This window comes from Cucurbita pepo, chromosome LG01 (genome assembly GCF_002806865.2).
Source record: "Cucurbita pepo subsp. pepo cultivar mu-cu-16 chromosome LG01, ASM280686v2, whole genome shotgun sequence".
Taxonomy (NCBI): domain Eukaryota; kingdom Viridiplantae; phylum Streptophyta; class Magnoliopsida; order Cucurbitales; family Cucurbitaceae; genus Cucurbita; species Cucurbita pepo.
The window spans coordinates 2,025,701-2,044,106 of NC_036638.1; the positions used below are offsets into that span (position 1 = coordinate 2,025,701).

General features: G+C 36.9%; 3 protein-coding genes and 4 non-coding genes across 9 annotated transcripts; 4 read left to right on the plus strand and 3 right to left on the minus strand.

Annotated features, from left to right (window-relative positions):
- Positions 1–85: 85 nt before the first annotated feature.
- LOC111789734 (potassium transporter 7-like) lies at positions 86–7,829 on the minus strand. 2 transcript variants are annotated; one of them, XM_023670410.1, is made up of 10 exons: positions 7,273–7,829; positions 6,142–6,370; positions 5,003–5,251; positions 4,593–4,643; positions 3,554–3,814; positions 2,799–2,851; positions 2,528–2,642; positions 2,157–2,411; positions 1,316–1,838; positions 86–1,130 (listed from the first exon to the last, which is right to left on the minus strand). In XM_023670410.1, the coding sequence occupies exons 1-10, from the start codon at positions 7,549–7,551 to the stop codon at positions 596–598; spliced, it is 2,550 nt and encodes an 849-aa protein (XP_023526178.1). In that variant the 5' UTR covers positions 7,552–7,829; the 3' UTR covers positions 86–595. The 2 variants fall into 2 exon arrangements, with proteins under 2 accessions (XP_023526178.1, XP_023526185.1); XM_023670417.1 differs by having other exon boundaries at positions 6,142–6,362; positions 7,273–7,405.
- Positions 7,830–8,397: 568 nt separating this feature from the next.
- On the plus strand, positions 8,398–8,481 carry TRNAL-CAA. The gene has a single exon. It is a non-coding gene; the product is annotated as a tRNA-Leu (tRNA).
- Positions 8,482–8,567: 86 nt separating this feature from the next.
- Positions 8,568–8,651, plus strand: TRNAL-CAA. The gene has a single exon. It is a non-coding gene; the product is annotated as a tRNA-Leu (tRNA).
- Positions 8,652–8,737: 86 nt separating this feature from the next.
- Positions 8,738–8,821, plus strand: TRNAL-CAA. Its single transcript has one exon. It is a non-coding gene; the product is annotated as a tRNA-Leu (tRNA).
- Positions 8,822–9,050: 229 nt separating this feature from the next.
- Positions 9,051–9,134, minus strand: TRNAL-CAA. Its single transcript has one exon. It is a non-coding gene; the product is annotated as a tRNA-Leu (tRNA).
- A 365-nt stretch (positions 9,135–9,499) lies between these two features.
- Positions 9,500–11,242, minus strand: LOC111789745 (ubiquinol oxidase, mitochondrial-like). The gene is made up of 4 exons (XM_023670429.1): positions 10,671–11,242; positions 10,390–10,518; positions 9,828–10,316; positions 9,500–9,759 (listed from the first exon to the last, which is right to left on the minus strand). Exons 1-4 carry the CDS (start codon positions 11,049–11,051, stop codon positions 9,700–9,702), a joined length of 1,059 nt encoding a protein of 352 aa, XP_023526197.1. The 5' UTR covers positions 11,052–11,242; the 3' UTR covers positions 9,500–9,699.
- Positions 11,243–13,741: 2,499 nt separating this feature from the next.
- LOC111789756 (probable protein phosphatase 2C 9) lies at positions 13,742–17,776 on the plus strand. 2 transcript variants are annotated; one of them, XM_023670446.1, is made up of 6 exons: positions 13,742–13,893; positions 14,292–14,436; positions 15,478–15,717; positions 15,853–16,129; positions 16,997–17,151; positions 17,236–17,776. In XM_023670446.1, the coding sequence occupies exons 2-6, from the start codon at positions 14,398–14,400 to the stop codon at positions 17,374–17,376; spliced, it is 852 nt and encodes a 283-aa protein (XP_023526214.1). In that variant the 5' UTR covers positions 13,742–13,893; positions 14,292–14,397; the 3' UTR covers positions 17,377–17,776. The 2 variants fall into 2 exon arrangements, with proteins under 2 accessions (XP_023526214.1, XP_023526207.1); XM_023670439.1 differs by lacking the exon at positions 13,742–13,893 and adding an exon at positions 13,900–14,152.
- Positions 17,777–18,406: the final 630 nt, after the last annotated feature.

The window sequence follows — 18,406 nt, forward strand, 5'->3', positions numbered from 1 at the left end:
TGAACATCTGTTTCATTCAACTGGGTCAGAGGGGGATGGGATACCCTCATTTAATGGGATTTCTTGAAATCTAGGCACAAAAATCTGAATAGAAATTCAACTACCAGCACGATTTTGCATTATCATGAAAAGGGGAAAGAGTAAGTAGGGGACATAAATAAGCTACAGTAAAAACAACTCACTACAAGACTGAATCATTGATGCATCTAAAGGTTGGATGGAGGCCAAACTAATCCAAAGAGGTCTTTTTAAGTCGTAAGAGATCTACAGCGAGGGATTGCATCAACAGAATTCACGAAATTTCAAATATCTCAGGCGTTCATCACCATGCATGAACACGAATGAACGAACTACACAGGCAACAACCTCGAAAAGCCCTCCGAGTAACCAAGGATGTAACAGAGCTTCCTCTGAATCCAGATGGCCATAGAAAATCAACAGTATGTTGCATTGTAGTGCACCGGAGATTGCAAAAGACCATTTTCCATTTTTTGTTTTTGTTTTTTCTCGGACTTCTTTCACTCGTGCTACACATAGTTGGTAATCTTCATATCTGATTTGATTCTACAGTAAATTGGCAACAAAAATTGAGCTTCTAAACCATATATGTCATGCCAACCTGCATCAGGTGGGTGTGGGGAACACTCAAGTTGGCAATGCCCCTCCTGCTGTTCTTTCTTAAAAACGCATAGAAGTAATTGATCATTAGCTTCTTGATAAACCAAGAATCCTTTCTTGCTCTAATGTCTCCATGACCGAGAAGGTACACTACACCTGATTCTTTAGCCTTTCTTATAAAGGAAAGCTCTCTCTCAAGTGATTGCTCTGCATCTGGGATTGAGGGGTCTAGAGATTCAATTGGCTGCACCTCTTCTGGTACGTTGATGATTTCAGTTATGGGTCTAGTCTCGTTGAATTCAGCGAGGAGAGGAATGCCAAGTGAATAGACACTTCCATTGGGAGCTATGAGAAGTTGCGACCTATGAATCTCGTCGGAATCAGTATCGTCATCTCCATCACTCTCTAATGATCTTTCTTGTGCTTCTCGACGGATGAATTTCTCAAGGCTTTCAATTAAGAGCTGCTCAAATACCTGATGATTTTCTTTTCGGACATCCTTGTAACCATACCTGTTAAGTGATGAGCCCACAATGAAAGATCATATAAAGGTAGAGTATCACATCTAATTAGCTAAATTAGTCACATACTTAAAAGATCAACCTTTCTTTTCACAATAGCAGAGTTTCCTTCTTAATTATGGGAAGAGCGGTTATGAAATATAACACATTTCTTATAGGGAAATTGCATGTCATACCTGGCAATGCAGCGAAAAATGTGATAGCTCTTTGGGCAGACTCGGCGGAAAAGAAATCTCTCACTCTGAGGCACAACAGGAACTGGTACATACTTGATACAGACAAATATGATCATTGAATGAACAGCAGGAAGAGTAGTCAGAAAATGGCCAAATATTGCAGGTATTCCTTTCACTAGTTCATTATAGACCAAACCGATGCCAGGAGCTCTGATTGTCCCGAGATTGCATCCGAGTTCCCGCATTAAATCCATTGACAGTTTTTGTTTGACTTCAGTTTCATACTTGAGCTTGCTTCCGTAGTTCCAGATATACATAATGAAGAACATAATCACTGCGAAGACCAATATGATCCAACTTCCATCACCCACACCCCATAAGACAGACGAGAAAAATATCAGTTCTATCCCAAGAAAGATCATCGCAAAACCCATCACGATGATAATATTTATCTGCCATATAAGAAGCATTACAATGGTTAACAAGATAGTTGTCATCATCATCACTCCCAGCTCAGCGATACCTGCTCGAAAGATTAGTTTAGCATAAAGATAGGTAGAAATAACATATGCAATACAAAAGAGTAAAGGGTAAAAGAATTATGGGACAAGGGGACAATAACGCAGCCTCCATATGCCCCCGAATCTACCATACACTATTTGGACAAAAAAAACTAAAAGCTTTCATTGTAAATTAAAAAATATTGGATTGAGTTCAGGTAGACACGTTAAGATGGAAACGTGATCTATATTTATCTAACATGGGCCAACTTATCCTCAAAGAAAAATTATTTCTGGTAAAACAATGGAAAATACAGATCATGAGAAAATGTGAATATTACCATATGCGTTTCCAATCTCATACATGCTAGATATGGAGCAGATGACCACCAGGCAAACTGCCAACAAAAACCAATTCAACACCGGGATATAGATCTGCCCCATGAATTTCCTAGATGTATGAATGATCTTAAGACGAGGAAAACATCCAAGTGCTGTCGATTGTTTTATACACGAAAAGGTAGCCGTAGTCATTGCTCTACTGGCAATTAATGCAGCAACATTAGCGATGAGAAAAACTGGCCAGAAGGCACTTTCTGTAGACAGAAAGCAAAATAATTGTATAAGCAAATGCACCCACTGAGACTGAAGCTTGTGAAGATGTAAAATCATCGAGCTTTGCAAATCAATACAGATAGTTAATGAGCCTTACTGGGAACGGAATTATAAAAAACATGCTCAGCTCCATTGTGGTTTGATATCAGGTAGGCAGCTTGACCCAAATAACCCAAGAAAAGACAAGGCAAGACGAGGAAGACAAATGTAAGCTGCAAACATTCACCAAGTCTTATTAGACAACAAAAAGCGGGAAATGCTGAAAGGCAACAGGTTGCACAAATAACATCTTCAAAAGTGCAAAGCATCATCTAGAAAGAATGTGTGTGAAGTAACTAATTCGACAATCTTAAATTACATCTTCCTACCTGTATTGACCGCACAGGGAAATAGCAAAGATCTGCAAACATCGCCTCGGAACCTGGTAAATCATTATCAGAAATAAAATAAGAGAGATAAAAAATATCCATGCTGATCAAAGTCGCACCAAATTAAATTATTTTAAACTACAGATAATCACTAGTCATGTGCTAAACAGTAATCGGAAATTTTCTATGGATATGAGGATCTTCATTATTAATTTTCTACATCTATCCTACTGTTGTAATCGGTAATAGTAGGCATTGAATCACAATATGTCACATGAATTCAAGAAACATCAGAAGGCTACCAAAGTCGTACATTATGTAACAGATCTGAAGGTACGAAGTTTTGAGGAAAATCAGTGGCCACTAGTCCCCCTCCATAGTCCAGTCCCCTTGTGATAACCATTTGGTATTTCATCTTTGATTTTTTTAAATTGTGTTTCTTTCCTTACAACTTCTTTACTATGGTTTTCATCTTAGATTTGAATTCTTGATAAAATACCAAAAACAAAAACAAAATTTTCAAAACTACTTTTTTAGTTTTCACAATTTGATTTATATTTTGAAAACCTTTGTAAAAAGTAGAAAAACAAAACAAAGAAATCTATATTGTTCATAAGCTTAATTTTCAAAAACCAAATAGTTATCAAACATGTCTACTAGGATATAATAATGGACTTTGTAATTTATATCGATGAAATGTGTCTCTTGTTTAAACTAAATCAAAAAAGAAATGTTGAATAGATCAGAGTGTTTACCGGTAGCACATAAAATACAACCTCCAAGGCAATACCATGCATTGGTAGAGTTCCTTTTGAAGAAATAATATATGTGAACGGGATTGAATGCCTTCAAGACACTGCGGTCATATATGACAAGGTTATAAATCCCAAGGCCTGCAAGAGTACAAAACCATATGAATAATGCAGGACCAACAGCGAGCCCCACTTTGCTAGTGCCATACTTCTGAACACTGAACAAAACTATAAGACAGGCAACTGAGATCATCACAGCCTCATCTGCAAAACAAGTAGTAAACAAAAGTGATTGAGACCCAATATACATAGCAATAAGAAATAATTTAGAGAAATAAGGGCATAACCATTAACAGGATAGAGATTTTTATAAGCCACACCCAACCCAAGAAATTACATAAAACCGTCTCAAACTGACCAAGAATACACAAGGGAGAGTTGCTTAGAAATTCTAAGAAATTTCTTCATGAGTTTCAAGTATACTCTACAAGTTTTGGAGAAGGTCAGAAATGATCGTATATATAATATACAAACTGATTTTAAAAGTATTCAATTGAAAAGAGAGAGAGAGAGAGAGAGAGAGAGAGAGAGAGAGAGAGACACTTTTTATACCCAAGTACGTAACAAATACAAAAAATATACCAATGACTTGCCAAAATGTGTTCTTCTCATGTCGATGGTAACTCACAAATTGAATTAGGGGAAATAGTCTAGCCCTCAATTGCATATCCATACACAAATCATAAGCCCAGATTTCACTGTTGCATAGTCATAGAACTCTGGACACTAACATGGAAATAGTATGAATTACAATAAACTGCAAGCTATAATAAAAACTAAATTAATTAATTAAAAATCAAAGCAGCTGATTGTCTCTCATAAAATAGTTGGAAAAATGAATGGCTCAAGAAGATACTCCCTGAGTATCATAAAACACTTCAAAATCTGTAATCATGTTGTGGTCTATCTAAATCAATTTCCATATAATAGGGATTGTACACAGTAAAAGATATTTGGGAAAGTCAAACAGGTTAAAAACTACCTTGGTTGATTGCCTCCACTGCAATCTTTAGTCCACCAACAGCTGACATTACTACAAGAGGAAAAACAGAAGGTCGTCCTTATTCAAAATTAGTAATAATAAATACACTCCTCAATACTCTAGCTCCATTATTGGTTTAGAAACATTTTCCAAATATAAGAGATAAGAAGTTGAAGGTATTCTAAACAGTAAAAGAAATGCTTTATGGAATAAAAGTGTAATTTCATTACCAGCATAAGAGAATAAAAACGAAGCTACCAACTAATAATACAGGGAGAATAAGAGTTTGTCTGTCATCAGTTCGGGCCAAGGCCAAGATCACAATACATTTGATATAGCTTACATTGTCCCAATGCTGGAAGCATTAGAATTTTACCGAGCAGAAAAGAGGAGAGATAGAATATACAAACCCGACATTGCTGGTGTAACAACTCCATCAGCTATTACCATAGAAGTTCCAGCAAGAACGAGAATCAAAATAAGCTTCTTTAAAGTCAAGGAAGCCTCAAGTTTTTCCTTTATTTTTAGTGATCTTTCCAATTCAGCCGATGGCACCTTTAACCTAAAACTTGATATTCGGGTATCTGAAGGAAGTTGATTTGGGAGAAGACTGACCTTGGCATGTCTACAAATCAAAGAGTACAAAGCAAAAGTACCACCTGCAAAAGTTGACGACTAAGAAAATCACACTTTATGCTTCATTGTATATTTGCATGCACAAAACGATAGAAACATTGGTGCTAAGACTTGACAAAAGACTATCTATTCCCTAAGACTTGACAAATAGCTATCTGGAACAGACATAAATTAGCAAATATTCACTACCTTCCGATGGAACTATCAAAATTTCTCCTCAAGGGCTCGGAAAATTTGGAGTTATGCATATTGCATATTACCTCAGTATAATCTATGACACCCCTAATTACTTGACCACCCTTCGGTATTTATATGCATGTTACTTTGGGTTGGAAGGCATAAGGATAAGAACTACACTAGACCAAAAAACACATGCAACTGAAGGATGATAAGGGTTCAAAACCGACTAGGAAATGGGAGAAATTACAAAAAGACACTCAACTAACCATTAGCAAAATAGTAGAACAATTTCAAAACTCCATGGACTTTTAAAGTGCATAAAGCTAACTAAAACCTCAGTGAGATTTCATCTGTATAAAGTACATACAGTTGGGATTGGAAATGGAGAAGAGGGAGAGAGAGAGTGCATGATGTTTTTCTCTTAACATGTAATACCAGAAAAGTTATGGCCAGTATTCTTTTGCCAAGAGAACCACTTCATAATGAGAGATGAAAAGAGAAAAAAGGCCATACAAAAAACCAGGCTAAAACCAAATAAAGTTTCTAGAAAAAAGACACGTAAGCGTCAGCTATACATTGGATCCTTGAGGCAAACAAACAAACGGGGAGGAGCAGCAAATTTTGAGCCCTCCTTCAAGATAAGAGCTCACAAAAAAATTTCATCAATACACATAAATATGAGCATTCGAGGGGAGTAATTTTAAATGCGTACACATAAGTTTAGAAAGCATACCTTCACCATCATCATTTGCCAGAAGAACAACGAGTACATACTTGACTAGTGAAATCAAGATTAAGGTGTAGATAACTAGAGATAATGCCCCAATAACATCTTCATCTCCATTAATAGGAACTTTGTTGAACATGACACTGAAGGTATATAGAGGGCTTGTCCCAACATCACCGAATACAACCCCAAGGGTCTGGAAAGCAAGACCGATTTTCTTCCCCACGCTGAAGTCCTGAAAATAAGTTAAGTAAATTACAAATATTCTACTATTCCTCTAATAGCCCATGTGGATCAAATCATAATCCTTAACTCCTTTTTAAGTAAAAGAATAAATAAAATAAAATGACATTTGCAAGATTTCTAGAACATGAAACTACAATAACCAGAGAAACAAGGAAGATGACGTCCCAAAAGTTCAGAAACCCCTTGTTTCCCATCCTCCACACATTTCCAATGTGGTCAAATCGCTAGATTAGTACACTAATATAGGTCTATTACAAAAAAGAAAAACACTGTATCATACCAAAGGCTGGGGGATAAGTGATCCAAGAATAAAAGGAGAAAAGTGAAACTAAAAGAGATCTCTCCAGTCAACATAGCATGGAAGAAACCAATGTTAAAAGGACTGCCCAAGTCACCAGAGCCCAAAAAAGAGCATGGGAACTTCTGTACTTCAAATACTTTCATACCCAGGAATTTATGTTATAAAACTATCATTCCATCTAACTTAATATACGATTCAAAAAAGTTACAAATCTTGGACAAAATTTGTATAAGAAAATCCCGACCACTTGTGATAACCAAACACACTAACATAGAATGCAATACAGCCATTATCGCCATTTTAGCCCGCATGGAACAGACACTGACATCAAATCATCTATCAACTGAGTAAATAGTAACTCGGAATCTGGAGATAACCAATAATGCCACTAAATGTCCGGTTAACTACATATTACACTTTATTCTAGTTGCTAGGAAACGAAGATCACGACGTAAAATAAACTACAGCATGTGTTCCAGTTCAATCTCGCCCCCCTCATTTTCTCGGTAGCCAAACGGCAGATATACAAGATTAAGACCAAAAAAAAAAAAAAAAAAAAAAAATCAACTCAAATAGAAAATTCATAGCACCTCGTAGTCATTTCTCTGCGCACCAGGGACCTCAAGGGCTTCGACATCGAATGAATCAATCCGCGGACCAGTGCGAATCAATTTCTGCTCAACATTATCTTCTTCCTCAGATTCCAAATCCAGACGATTCCGCTCTGCATCCTCGTCGTCGTCTTCCTCATCCTCGTCGTCGTCGATCTCCGATTGATCCTCATCCTGAAATACCCATCGCGATTCGATGGAATCCATTGAAGCAAGGCCACAATTGGTCTCGCCCCTCTCCAATTCACCCTCCGCCATAAGAGAGTACGGGAAATTGTTGAATCTTCAAAGATCGGAAGATGAGTGAAAAGAAACTGGAAGAAAGGATAAGGGATGGAGGGAATTGTGGGGCTGAAGGGTTTGGATTGGATCAAAGGGATTGGATTCAAATTGCTATAACTTGGAAGGCAGTGAATGAAAGGAAACGTGAAATGGTTGTTTTTTCAGGTGAAACGAAGTACGTTGGAAATGAGGAACACAGTTCGCGCGACTATGGAATCTCAATGAGAAAAGGAAGAACAAAAGAAAGAAAGAAAAAACAACAAAAAAACAAAAAAAAACAACAACTTTTATCTTTATAATAATATAAATTTTGCTTAGTTTATATATATAATATAATGAAAAAAAAAAAACGAATTGTTTTATAATTCAGGTTTTTTTTTTTTTTTTTTTTTTTTTTTTTNTAAATCACATTCATATTATAAAAAAAAAAAAAAATAGTACTTTAATGGTAATATTTAATTACAAATTTTTGGTAATGAATTCCGGTGAAAATAAATTAGGAATTTTGTCCGATGTTCTCGTCCCCACATCACTCCATGGATATCGTACTTAGATTCAATAAAAATAAAATTTTAATTTTATCAATTTTATTAGTAAGGTTTATATATATATATGATATGTCTTGGTCGTAGTAGTTGGATATCAGTAGTTATTTATCTTAACGTCTATATATAGGGTTTAGGGTTTATTAAAGTATATATTTTAATATATACGAAAGGTGGTTACGAAAAACGTATGCTTTATTATTTTATTTTATTGTTTAATTTATTATGTTAATAATTATTTTGATACATTTAAATTTCTTTCTCGGTCAACAAACAAGTCAGGATGGCCGAGTGGTCTAAGGCGCCAGACTCAAGTTCTGGTCTTCGTGAGAGGGCGTGGGTTCAAATCCCACTTCTGACAAACTTATTTTAGTTCTTCTTTATTTTATTGGGTCGGGATAATTGATCAAAACATCATTTAAAAAAGAAATTAAAAATAACAAAAAAGTCAGGATGGCCGAGTGGTCTAAGGCGCCAGACTCAAGTTCTGGTCCTCGTGAGAGGGCGTGGGTTCAAATCCCACTTCTGACAAACTTATTTTAGTTCTTCTTTATTTTATTGGGTCGGGATAATTGATCAAAACATCATTTAAAAAAGAAATTAAAAATAACAAAAAAGTCAGGATGGCCGAGTGGTCTAAGGCGCCAGACTCAAGTTCTGGTCCTCGTGAGAGGGCGTGGGTTCAAATCCCACTTCTGACAATTTATTATTTTAACTTTTACTTATTTTATTGGGCTCGGCCCATTTAGTTTAGTATCCGGACCCACATTTGAGAGAGCCGTTCGGCCATTTTTTTTCTATCAGTGAGCCTGACTCAAAATCCTTTTAACCTATTTTTGAGACTCCATTTCCTACAGGTAGAAGTTGGGCCAGGCTAATTGATAAAAACGGCCCAAAAGCCCAATAAAAATAAAAACAAATTAAAATGTGTGTCAGAAGTGGGATTTGAACCCACGCCCTCTCACGAGGACCAGAACTTGAGTCTGGCGCCTTAGACCACTCGGCCATCCTGACTTTTTTGATTAGTTATCTTTTTTTTTTTTTTTTCAAATTTTATTTTCTTAGGTTTTTTCTTATTGTAATTTGACTTCAATTATAAATTAGTCCTTATACTTCCTGAGAAAGCTGTTGAATTTCTATATCAAAGGCAAAATATTTACATTTTTTAATGCTCAGTTATGAAACCGAAAAACGAAGAAAATGAAGCTCAAACCATCGATAAGAAGAAGGAAAGAATGTGAGGGAAAAAAAGAGTGAACTTCATCGACAATGAAAACGGGTGAAGATCGAGTGAATTATTTGCTCCTAAGTTGTGAGGTATGTGGGTTAAAAAACTCCAAGTTGATGACCCGAACAACTTGTCTAATATCAATAAGGTCAAAAAAGTGAAATGGAACAACATGTACATATCTATAACTTTTTATTTTCGAGAAAAAAGAACAATTCAAACTACATGCAATCATATAGACCATATACCTAATAAACCAATCAAGGTCTTTATTGGACGTACATTCCGTAAATTCGAGTGAGATTTGATGTATTTACAAATTACGACACATTACCTATAACCATTTCCACTTCAGTGATATCCAAGAGGGGCTGCTGATTCTCTCAGTTCCTTTCCTTGAAAATGGATGTCCTGCCCACAAAAAGAACCAAAGTTACTCAATTGAATGAACCATACAGAAAAGAAGCAAAATTACTCACAGAAGCGAAATGGTTGACGTCGCGGTGGTGCCCCTCATCGGCCCGAATCACCGTGATGACATCCTTCAGCCTTGCATCCTTAGGCAGCCGCCAGTAGTCAATGGCGATGGCCGGAGCGGGCACGTTCTCGATCTTCCCTTCGTTGATATCCTTCAAGTACTCGGTGTAAGAATGGATGGCTTCCTCCTCCAAATACCCAACAATTCTATGAGCCAATTTGGGGGACGTCAAGTAGAGCACAAAGAACGCATTGAAAAACACTCCCTGCACTGTGATCACAAGCAGCCGCTCATACCACTTGGGCTGCACAAGCTCAATCATCGTCATTAGATGCATCCTTTCATTCTCTGCTTCTTCAAGCAAGGCCTTGATCCACCCACCACTGTGCTGAAACTTCCTGAGAGATTTCAAGTGCAGCAGCATCCCGGCGACCATCCCCGGGACGGCTGCCACCGTTTCGAGCATCACTGCTCGACAACCGTAGCGCCTCTGCACAACATAGAAGATCATGTGAATTCAAGGGGCCAGGATGAATGAAGTACAAACATATCAGATAACCCACCTGGAAGAACAAATCTGTTGGGATTCGAAGAACCTTCACAACACGATAAGCAAATTTATCAAGAAAACATTTCGGCTCATGGTGCTTTCCAAGATCAATGGACAAATTCGCACTGTAAGTATCCCACGGCTGCGTTCATAGCAACAGTTTCAGAAACTTCATAAAGAATCCAATCAAAATACACAAGAAAATGACACAAAATTTAAGCCAAAAGGCGAGCAGACATTTTATCAAACAGTTGGCGGGCAAGAATACAACGACCAAGAAGAACGAATTCATACCATAAAACAATTCCATGGCCATTCAGATCCATCTTCCCTTGTAATCCTCGGCCTGTAAATCCCCCAATAGCTAGAAACCAGAGCATTCTCCTTTTCCTTTTCCTTTTCCTTCTCTTTCCCCTGATTCTCAACGTTCTTCATCCCCTGTTCTTCCGCCACCGCCGTCGACGAGCTCATCATCCTCCGCCAGTGAAACCCCTCATTCGCCACCGATTGATACCTCGTTCCCGGAGACGCCATCGCCGTCAAAGTAACCCTCAGACAACCACCACCACCACCGCCGCCGCCGCTGCCGCCACCGCCAAGACCGGCAACCGAACCAAATCTCCGGCTATTATTAGCCACACCTCTCACAAAACTCCACATCACAATCCGATTCATCGCTAGTGAACAACGAATGGACCAAAATCCTTCCCGTTAATTCTCCGATTGGTCATGGACTCATGACCAGTCCGTTATAAGTAATGGTCTTAGAGGAACCAACCAACAGCGGCTATAATCCCGTGCTTCGCGGTTCCAGTGCGACGGTTGATTATATTCGACCCAAATAATCTTCGACGCTTCCTGTAAGCCGTCGAGATTTCGAGGAAGTCCAAGAACCAGAGGATTAAAACAAGAGCCACCCAATTGAATTTTGTTTAATTTTAATAATAATCTCTGGATTGGCGGCTGTTTAGAGGAATAATTGGGTCTTTTAAAAGTCAAATGTGTTTCTTCATTTTCAGTCAACGGTCAGCCGCCATATTTCGTCGTTGACCGTTGTATTTTATTATTATTATTTTTTAGGAAAATCACAATTTTACCCTTAAATATAGTTTGTCCCTAATAATTATTATAATTATTGAATACAAAAGTGAAATATATTTAAATGTTTTGTTATGTTTTATTGGGTTTTTTTTTTTTTTTCAATTTGGATTGGGTTGATTTTCAGAAATCTGAAACATGTTGACATTTTATTAATCAGGTCAACCCAACCAACAAAAAAATGGACTAATTAGTGTTGAAATCTTTACAGAATATTCAATTTATGCAAATTCACATATTAATTTTAACAAAAAAACATGTAGATATTTATCAAAATTTCAAATATAATTTAATGCAAATTAAAATTTATTATTTATAGTATCTGTGGGGCCCATCGAGGTATACAACAGGAGATTCGGGTCGGGTGGAATCATTTCATTTCGGGCAGTTTGTGATCTGTCGTGAATTATTTGCCTCTTTTGACCCGTCTTTGTCAAAAGACGATTTTGCCCCTGTAATTATTACTCAAATTCTTTCCATTCCTATAATTAAAAATAGAAAAGTTGTCGAGAAAACTATTTAAAAATAATAATAAATAATTAAAAATAAATAAACACTTTTACCTAATTTATCGATTATTAAATTTGTCTATTATTTAATATTATACTTTAAAAAATATGTAATTAATATTACACTTGGCGTTCTAGATGGTAGACACGTGTAAGACAGCTGGTTGGCAACCTGAAACCGGCGAATCTCTGGACCAAAACGAATTCAAATTGAATTCTTTCTTTCCTTTTTAATAGAAAAAATACAAATTAACCTAAAAAATAGGTAAGAATATGGCTTTTTTTTTTTTTTTTTTTTTTTTTTNTTTTAATAACAATAATTTTTATGGGCCTTTGCAAACGAGCCCATCCACAATATATGGGCTCGGGCCTCTAGAACAATTAATATTGAATATTAAAAAAAAAACGAGTACAATTTACTTTAATTATTAATAAATATATTATTAATCTCTTTTGATTGATTGGTTGAGTAATTTCTAAATAAGTTTGGAATTAAAAATAAAAATTATTTTTTAACGCGTTGTAAATTTTAAAGAAAATAGTTGATATTTGAGGGATTAAATACGATTTTATTTAATTAATAATATGATATATTTTTTATAATATAAAATTTAATAAATCTTGAGACTTTAAAATAGAAATTAATTTAAATTAGAATTAAATTTTAATTTTTTTTAAATTATAAAAAAAAAATGACGTAAATTTTATTAATCAAAATATCGTGGGCAGTTGTCAAATTATTTAAATGTCTTTTCAATTAATGACGAAATATTGTTTGAATTTTCTTCGATTCTAATTAGTTTGGTCTAAAAATTTAATTATATTAAATGTTTAGAACAATACTCGTAACTAATGTCATTATTATAGCGTTAATATCCGAGTAAATCTTAGAATCATATTAATATGAAAATAGCGATCAATTTAAATTAGGTTGAGTTCAAATAAATGAAAATTTTATCGAACATTTGGGTTAGGTCTAAAAATATTCAAACTCGGTAACCCAATTTACACGCCATAAAAATAAATAGAAATTTTATAAAAATTAAAAAATATTTTTAATGAATAAAACAATAATAACAATAAAAGTAAATTTCTCATGGACTGAAAAAGAAATTAAATTTTTATGAAAAANTTTTATAAAAATTAAAAAATATTTTTAATGAATAAAATAATAATAATAATAAAAGTAAATTTCTCATGGACTGAAAAAGAAATTAAATTTTTATGAAAAAAAAAAAATACAAATTGACTTTCACAAAGTTGTGGCTCCCACCCCATCAGAATGCACGTGAGAACCCAAACAAATTTTCTTCCATGTGAAATTCCAATTTTACCCCTAATTTGACTTTTCACTATAATCTCGAAATAACTATTTGACCCTATTATAATTAATAGTAAGAACCATAATCTCGTTTCTTTCTTATTTCATATAACGCTGGCAGCTAGTACATAGTTAGTCGATACTTATTCTCTAGATATCGTAATTGTTTCTTCTCCAAGAAACAAAGTTTAAGAACGGTAAGTCTTCTACCTCCACGCGACATTGCTCCATTAGATTTTCGCGTAAGTATGAGTTGTAACTATTGTCCGTTGTACACGTTTGAATCGGAAGGTAAAAAAAGTAATCTTTATGGGATTTTTAAAATGGGTTTTTAAGATTAGTTTGGAGTATCACACAAAGAAAAAGAAAGGGGGGAATCATCCCTTGAGAAGTTATTTACCAAGCAACGAACTGTAATAAACAAAAAGGAAAACAATGATGAAGGTGAAGGAAAAAGATAGAAAAGTAAAGCAGAAAGAGGGCACAGTGTCAGTAAACAATTAACAATTGGGTGGAAAAAAGAAGGGAAAAAAAGATGGGAGGAGCACTAAAAATCAAAGTCAATAAGGGAAAGCTCTGCCCCCTCTTGGTAATACTCTCCATTTCCTCTCCCTTATTGCGATTTATTTCTTTTCCCACCGCGTGGACTTACCCCCCAACAGAACTAGAACGGTTTCATAAAACTTCATCGATTCCTTCTTCAATCCATACTTATTTTTAGTCTTTTTCTTCGCAATACACTGATTGTATCTAAGACGTCTCTATCCAGGACGAATTAATCAATAATTCGGGCTCTGGGGTTGTTCTATTTTCTTGTTTACTTCCAATTTTCGACGACTTGTTGATCGGTAAGGCGAATTCCGGGCTACCCTTTTGGTGTTCTATGTTTGTTCTTGTGATTCCCTGGTTTTTTTGGTGTTTATGGGATGATTTTGATCGTGGGTCTTTAGCGTTTGGTTGATCGGAACTGTTTTTTTGGATTTGCAGTTTGTGGGATTCTGTGATTCTTCCCTCTTCTCGTGGGGTTTCCTTTGAAATCTAAGTGGATGATTGTTGAAAGGGGAAAGAAGGTGAAGTGGGAAGAATAAATTGTATGGATAACTTATGCTGCTTCAATTCTGTGTACTCTCAGGTAGTAATATCTTTACCTTTGTCTGGTTTTATGTTAAGTTCATAGTGATATGTGTTGATTTCTGTAGAACTCTGTGAGATGGTTGTTTCTGAGTTTCTGATCGGTTCTATGTTCTATCTTTGAGCTCAAGAACATCATGTTGAGGTCCAAAATGGACTTATTCTGGGTTAATTATTTACAGATATGTTGTTAACTTTGTAGATAGCTCCTCCTATTTAGGTTTGTTTGAACATGGAAACTGAGTTTTTGGTTCTGGATTATGAACTGGTTCAGGTTTTGATTTTATGCATCATGGTAAACGAACCCCGCTTTGTTCCTTGAAGTTTAAAGTTCGTGTTACTTGATGCCTGTTTGTTCTGTTGCGGTTTTGCAATTCGATGAGTAGACTGGAAAGGGTCGGAACCTTTCTCCGTTCCTAGTTTCTCGTTGTTCGTATATACCTCAATGAGGTTATATAGTTTGAAAGTTACGGTGTGAGATCCCACATCGATTGGAGAGAGGAACGAGTACCAGCGAGGATGTTGGGTCTCGAAGGGGGTGGATTGTGAGATCCCATATCGATTGGAGAGAGGAACGAGTGTCAGCGAGGATGCTGGGCCTCGAAGGAGAGTGAAGGGGATTGTGAGATCCCACATCGGTTGGAGAGGGGAACGAAACATTCTTTATAAGGGTGTGGAAACCTTTCCCTAGTAGACGCGTTTTAAAATCCTTGAACGGAAGCCTGAAAGGGAAAACCCAAAGCGGCCTATTTGTTAACGGTGGGCTTGGGCTTTTACAAATGGTATTAGAGCGAGTCACTGGACGGTGCGAGACATTGGTCGGAGTAGGGCTAGACCCTCTCCATTGTATATGCGTTTTAAAAACCTTGAGGGGAAGCTCGAAGATTTTATGTTGCTTTTGATGGGGAGTTTTCAGTAGCATCTCGATATTTCGATTATGCACGTTTACTTAAAACATTCAATTCCTTGTTTCATTTTGATATTACTATTTATGAGCATGAAAGATTTATATGGAATCGGGATTCCTCCCCTTTGCGTTTAGTTTGTAGGAGGACGTTCGTCATGTAGCTCCGGAAAGGGCCGGGGCAATCAATGCCCTGCGAAATATGGTTTTAGTTTGGTAAAAGGCAAGGCAAATCATCCCATGGAAGATTATCATGTTGCTAAATTTATCACAGTGCATGGCCTGGAGCTTGGCCTCTTTGCTATATATGATGGGCACCTAGGAGATAGCGTACCAGCCTATCTACAGAAGCATCTATTTCCCAATATTCTCAAGGATGTAAGTTCGTCACTAATCTCGGTTATCATTATTGGAAAAGCTCGTTTCGGAATAACAATGTGTGTTAATCGTCACGAATGCTAGTTAGAAAGATATTTACTGACATCTCGACACAAACTCTTGTGATTTCTTCAGGAGGAATTCTGGTCGAATCCGCGTAGCTCTATCTTTAAGGCGTATGAGACGACAGACCAAGCGATACTCTCACACAGTCCTGACTTGGGAAGAGGTGGATCCACTGCTGTCACTGCAATTTTAATAAACGGTCAAAAATTATGGGTGGCTAATGTCGGAGATTCACGAGCAGTCCTTTCGAAAAGAGGGCAGGAAGTACAAATGTCTGTCGATCACGAACCGAACACTGAGCGAGGAAGTATTGAGGACAGAGGTGGCTTTGTCTCTAACATGCCAGGTCTGGTAATGCATTGATGTATTCTCATGAATGCCAAATTCTGCTACTTGTTAAAGATAGGATCTAGAAAACTATGAATCAGTGAAGAGAAAGTCCTCTGTTTTCTTGATCTCTTTCGTTTAACCTATTCCAACTATAATGCAAAGTGAAACCCGAAACGGTTGGATAGGGGAACAAAGCATTCCTTATAAGGGTGTGGAAACCTCTCTTTAATAGACACGTTTTAAAAACTTTGAGGGAAAGCCCGAAACGGAAAGCCCAAAGAGGACAATTTCTGCTAGCGGTGGGCTTAGGCTGTTACAAATGGTATTAGAGCTAGACACTGAGCGGTGTGCCAGCGAGGACGTTGGGCCCCTAAGGGGGGTGGATTGTGAGATTCCACATCGGTTGGAGAGTGAAACAAAACATTCCTTATAAGGGTGTGGAAACCTTTCCCTAGTAGACGTGTTTTTAAACCTTGAGGGGAAGCCTAATAGAGAAAGCCCCAAAAGGACAATATCTACTAACGGTGAGGTTGGGCTGTTACAAATGGTATTAGTGCTAGACACTGAACGGTGTGCCAGTGAGGACGCTGGCCTAAAAAGGGGGTGGATTGTGAGATCCCACATTGGTTATAGGGGGGAACGAAGCATTCTTTATAAGAGTGTGGAAACCTCTCTCTAATAGACACGTTTTAAAACCTTGAGGGGAAGCCCGAAAGGAAAAAAGTCCAAAGAGGACAATATTTGCTAGCGGTGGTCTTGGACTATATTGATGGGTAGGAGTCACATCTACTCTCTACATCTTTTGATGTCATACAGTCTAAGCTTGCTATTATAGTCGTCTAACTTGACAATATTTTGATTGCTTTATAACTTGTCATATTAGGAGATGTTGCTAGAGTGAACGGGCAGCTCGCAGTTTCTCGAGCATTTGGCGACAAGAACCTCAAAACACACTTACGATCTGATCCCGACATAAAGAACGCCGATATCAACTCTGACACCGAGCTTCTAATCTTAGCAAGCGACGGTCTATGGAAGGTGACTATGATTGTTTCCCATCAACTACAACAAATATCCATCTTGAATCTCTAGTTTCTTCTCAAATTTTTATTCGAAATTCAGGTCATGTCGAATCAAGAAGCCGTGGACATAGCGAGAAGAACCAAAGATCCCCAGAGGGCAGCAAAGCAACTAGCAGCAGAAGCACTGAAACGGGAAAGCAAAGACGACATCTCGATCATCGTCGTTCGTTTCAAAGGGTAAAACTCGTGTCGAGCTAAAGTTTATTACCATTACTTGTGTGTTGGGGGTGTTCTAAAATCCATGGCATTCAACTCTGCAATCTTTAAGCCATCCACAGTAAAGAAAAACCTGCATAAATTTCAATATCTCCATATTCTCCCCCGCAACAAGGAAAAAAAGAACGCATCTCTGTTGTATAATATGATGTTCTTGCTCTGAATTGGGGATAGTTTGGTCTTTTCACATGATTTCTTTTTTGATGATCTGTAGATCCATGTATACCTTCTTCATTTTTCTGTAACTTTTTGTGAACTTATGAAACAGTTTGGAACTCTAGGCTTGGCCTTTGGGTCTCCATGGAACACCTGCTTGACGTGTATGCAACTATTGTAATAGATTGATAAGCTTTTTGGTTGACATATCCCAATTCTCGAGTCCTGTTTAAGGGGCAATATCGGTATTGTAATGTAGCGGAAAGAATCTACCTTTTCAGGCTGATAATATCGCATATCCCATTAGGTGGTAGTTGTTGTTGTCGTCGTTTCATGAGAATAGTCGGTGTGTGTCCAAGCTGACTTGAACACGCTATTTAGTCATCTTTATGACTTGATAAAAACGAGAAAATGTGTGAGATTCCACATTAGTTGGAGAGGAGAACAAAACATTCTTTATAAGGGTGTGGAAATCTCTCCCTAACAGACGCTTGGACACGTAGGTGGTAGTTGTTGTTGTCTTCGTTTCATGAGAATAGTCGATGTGTGTCTAAGCTGACTTGGACACACTATTTAATCGTCTTTACGACTTGATAAAGACGAGAAAATGTGTGAGATCCCACATCGATTGGAGAGGGGAACAAAACGTTCTTTTGGAGATGCTTGGACATGCAGATGCTTGGACATGCAGGAGGTAGTTGTCGTCGTTTCATGAGAATAGTTGATGCGTGTCCAAGCTGACTTGGACACACTATTTAATGAAGAAAAAAAAATTAATTTTTATTATAAATTAAATGATATAATTATTGGTTTATAATTTGTTTAAAAAGAAATGGTTA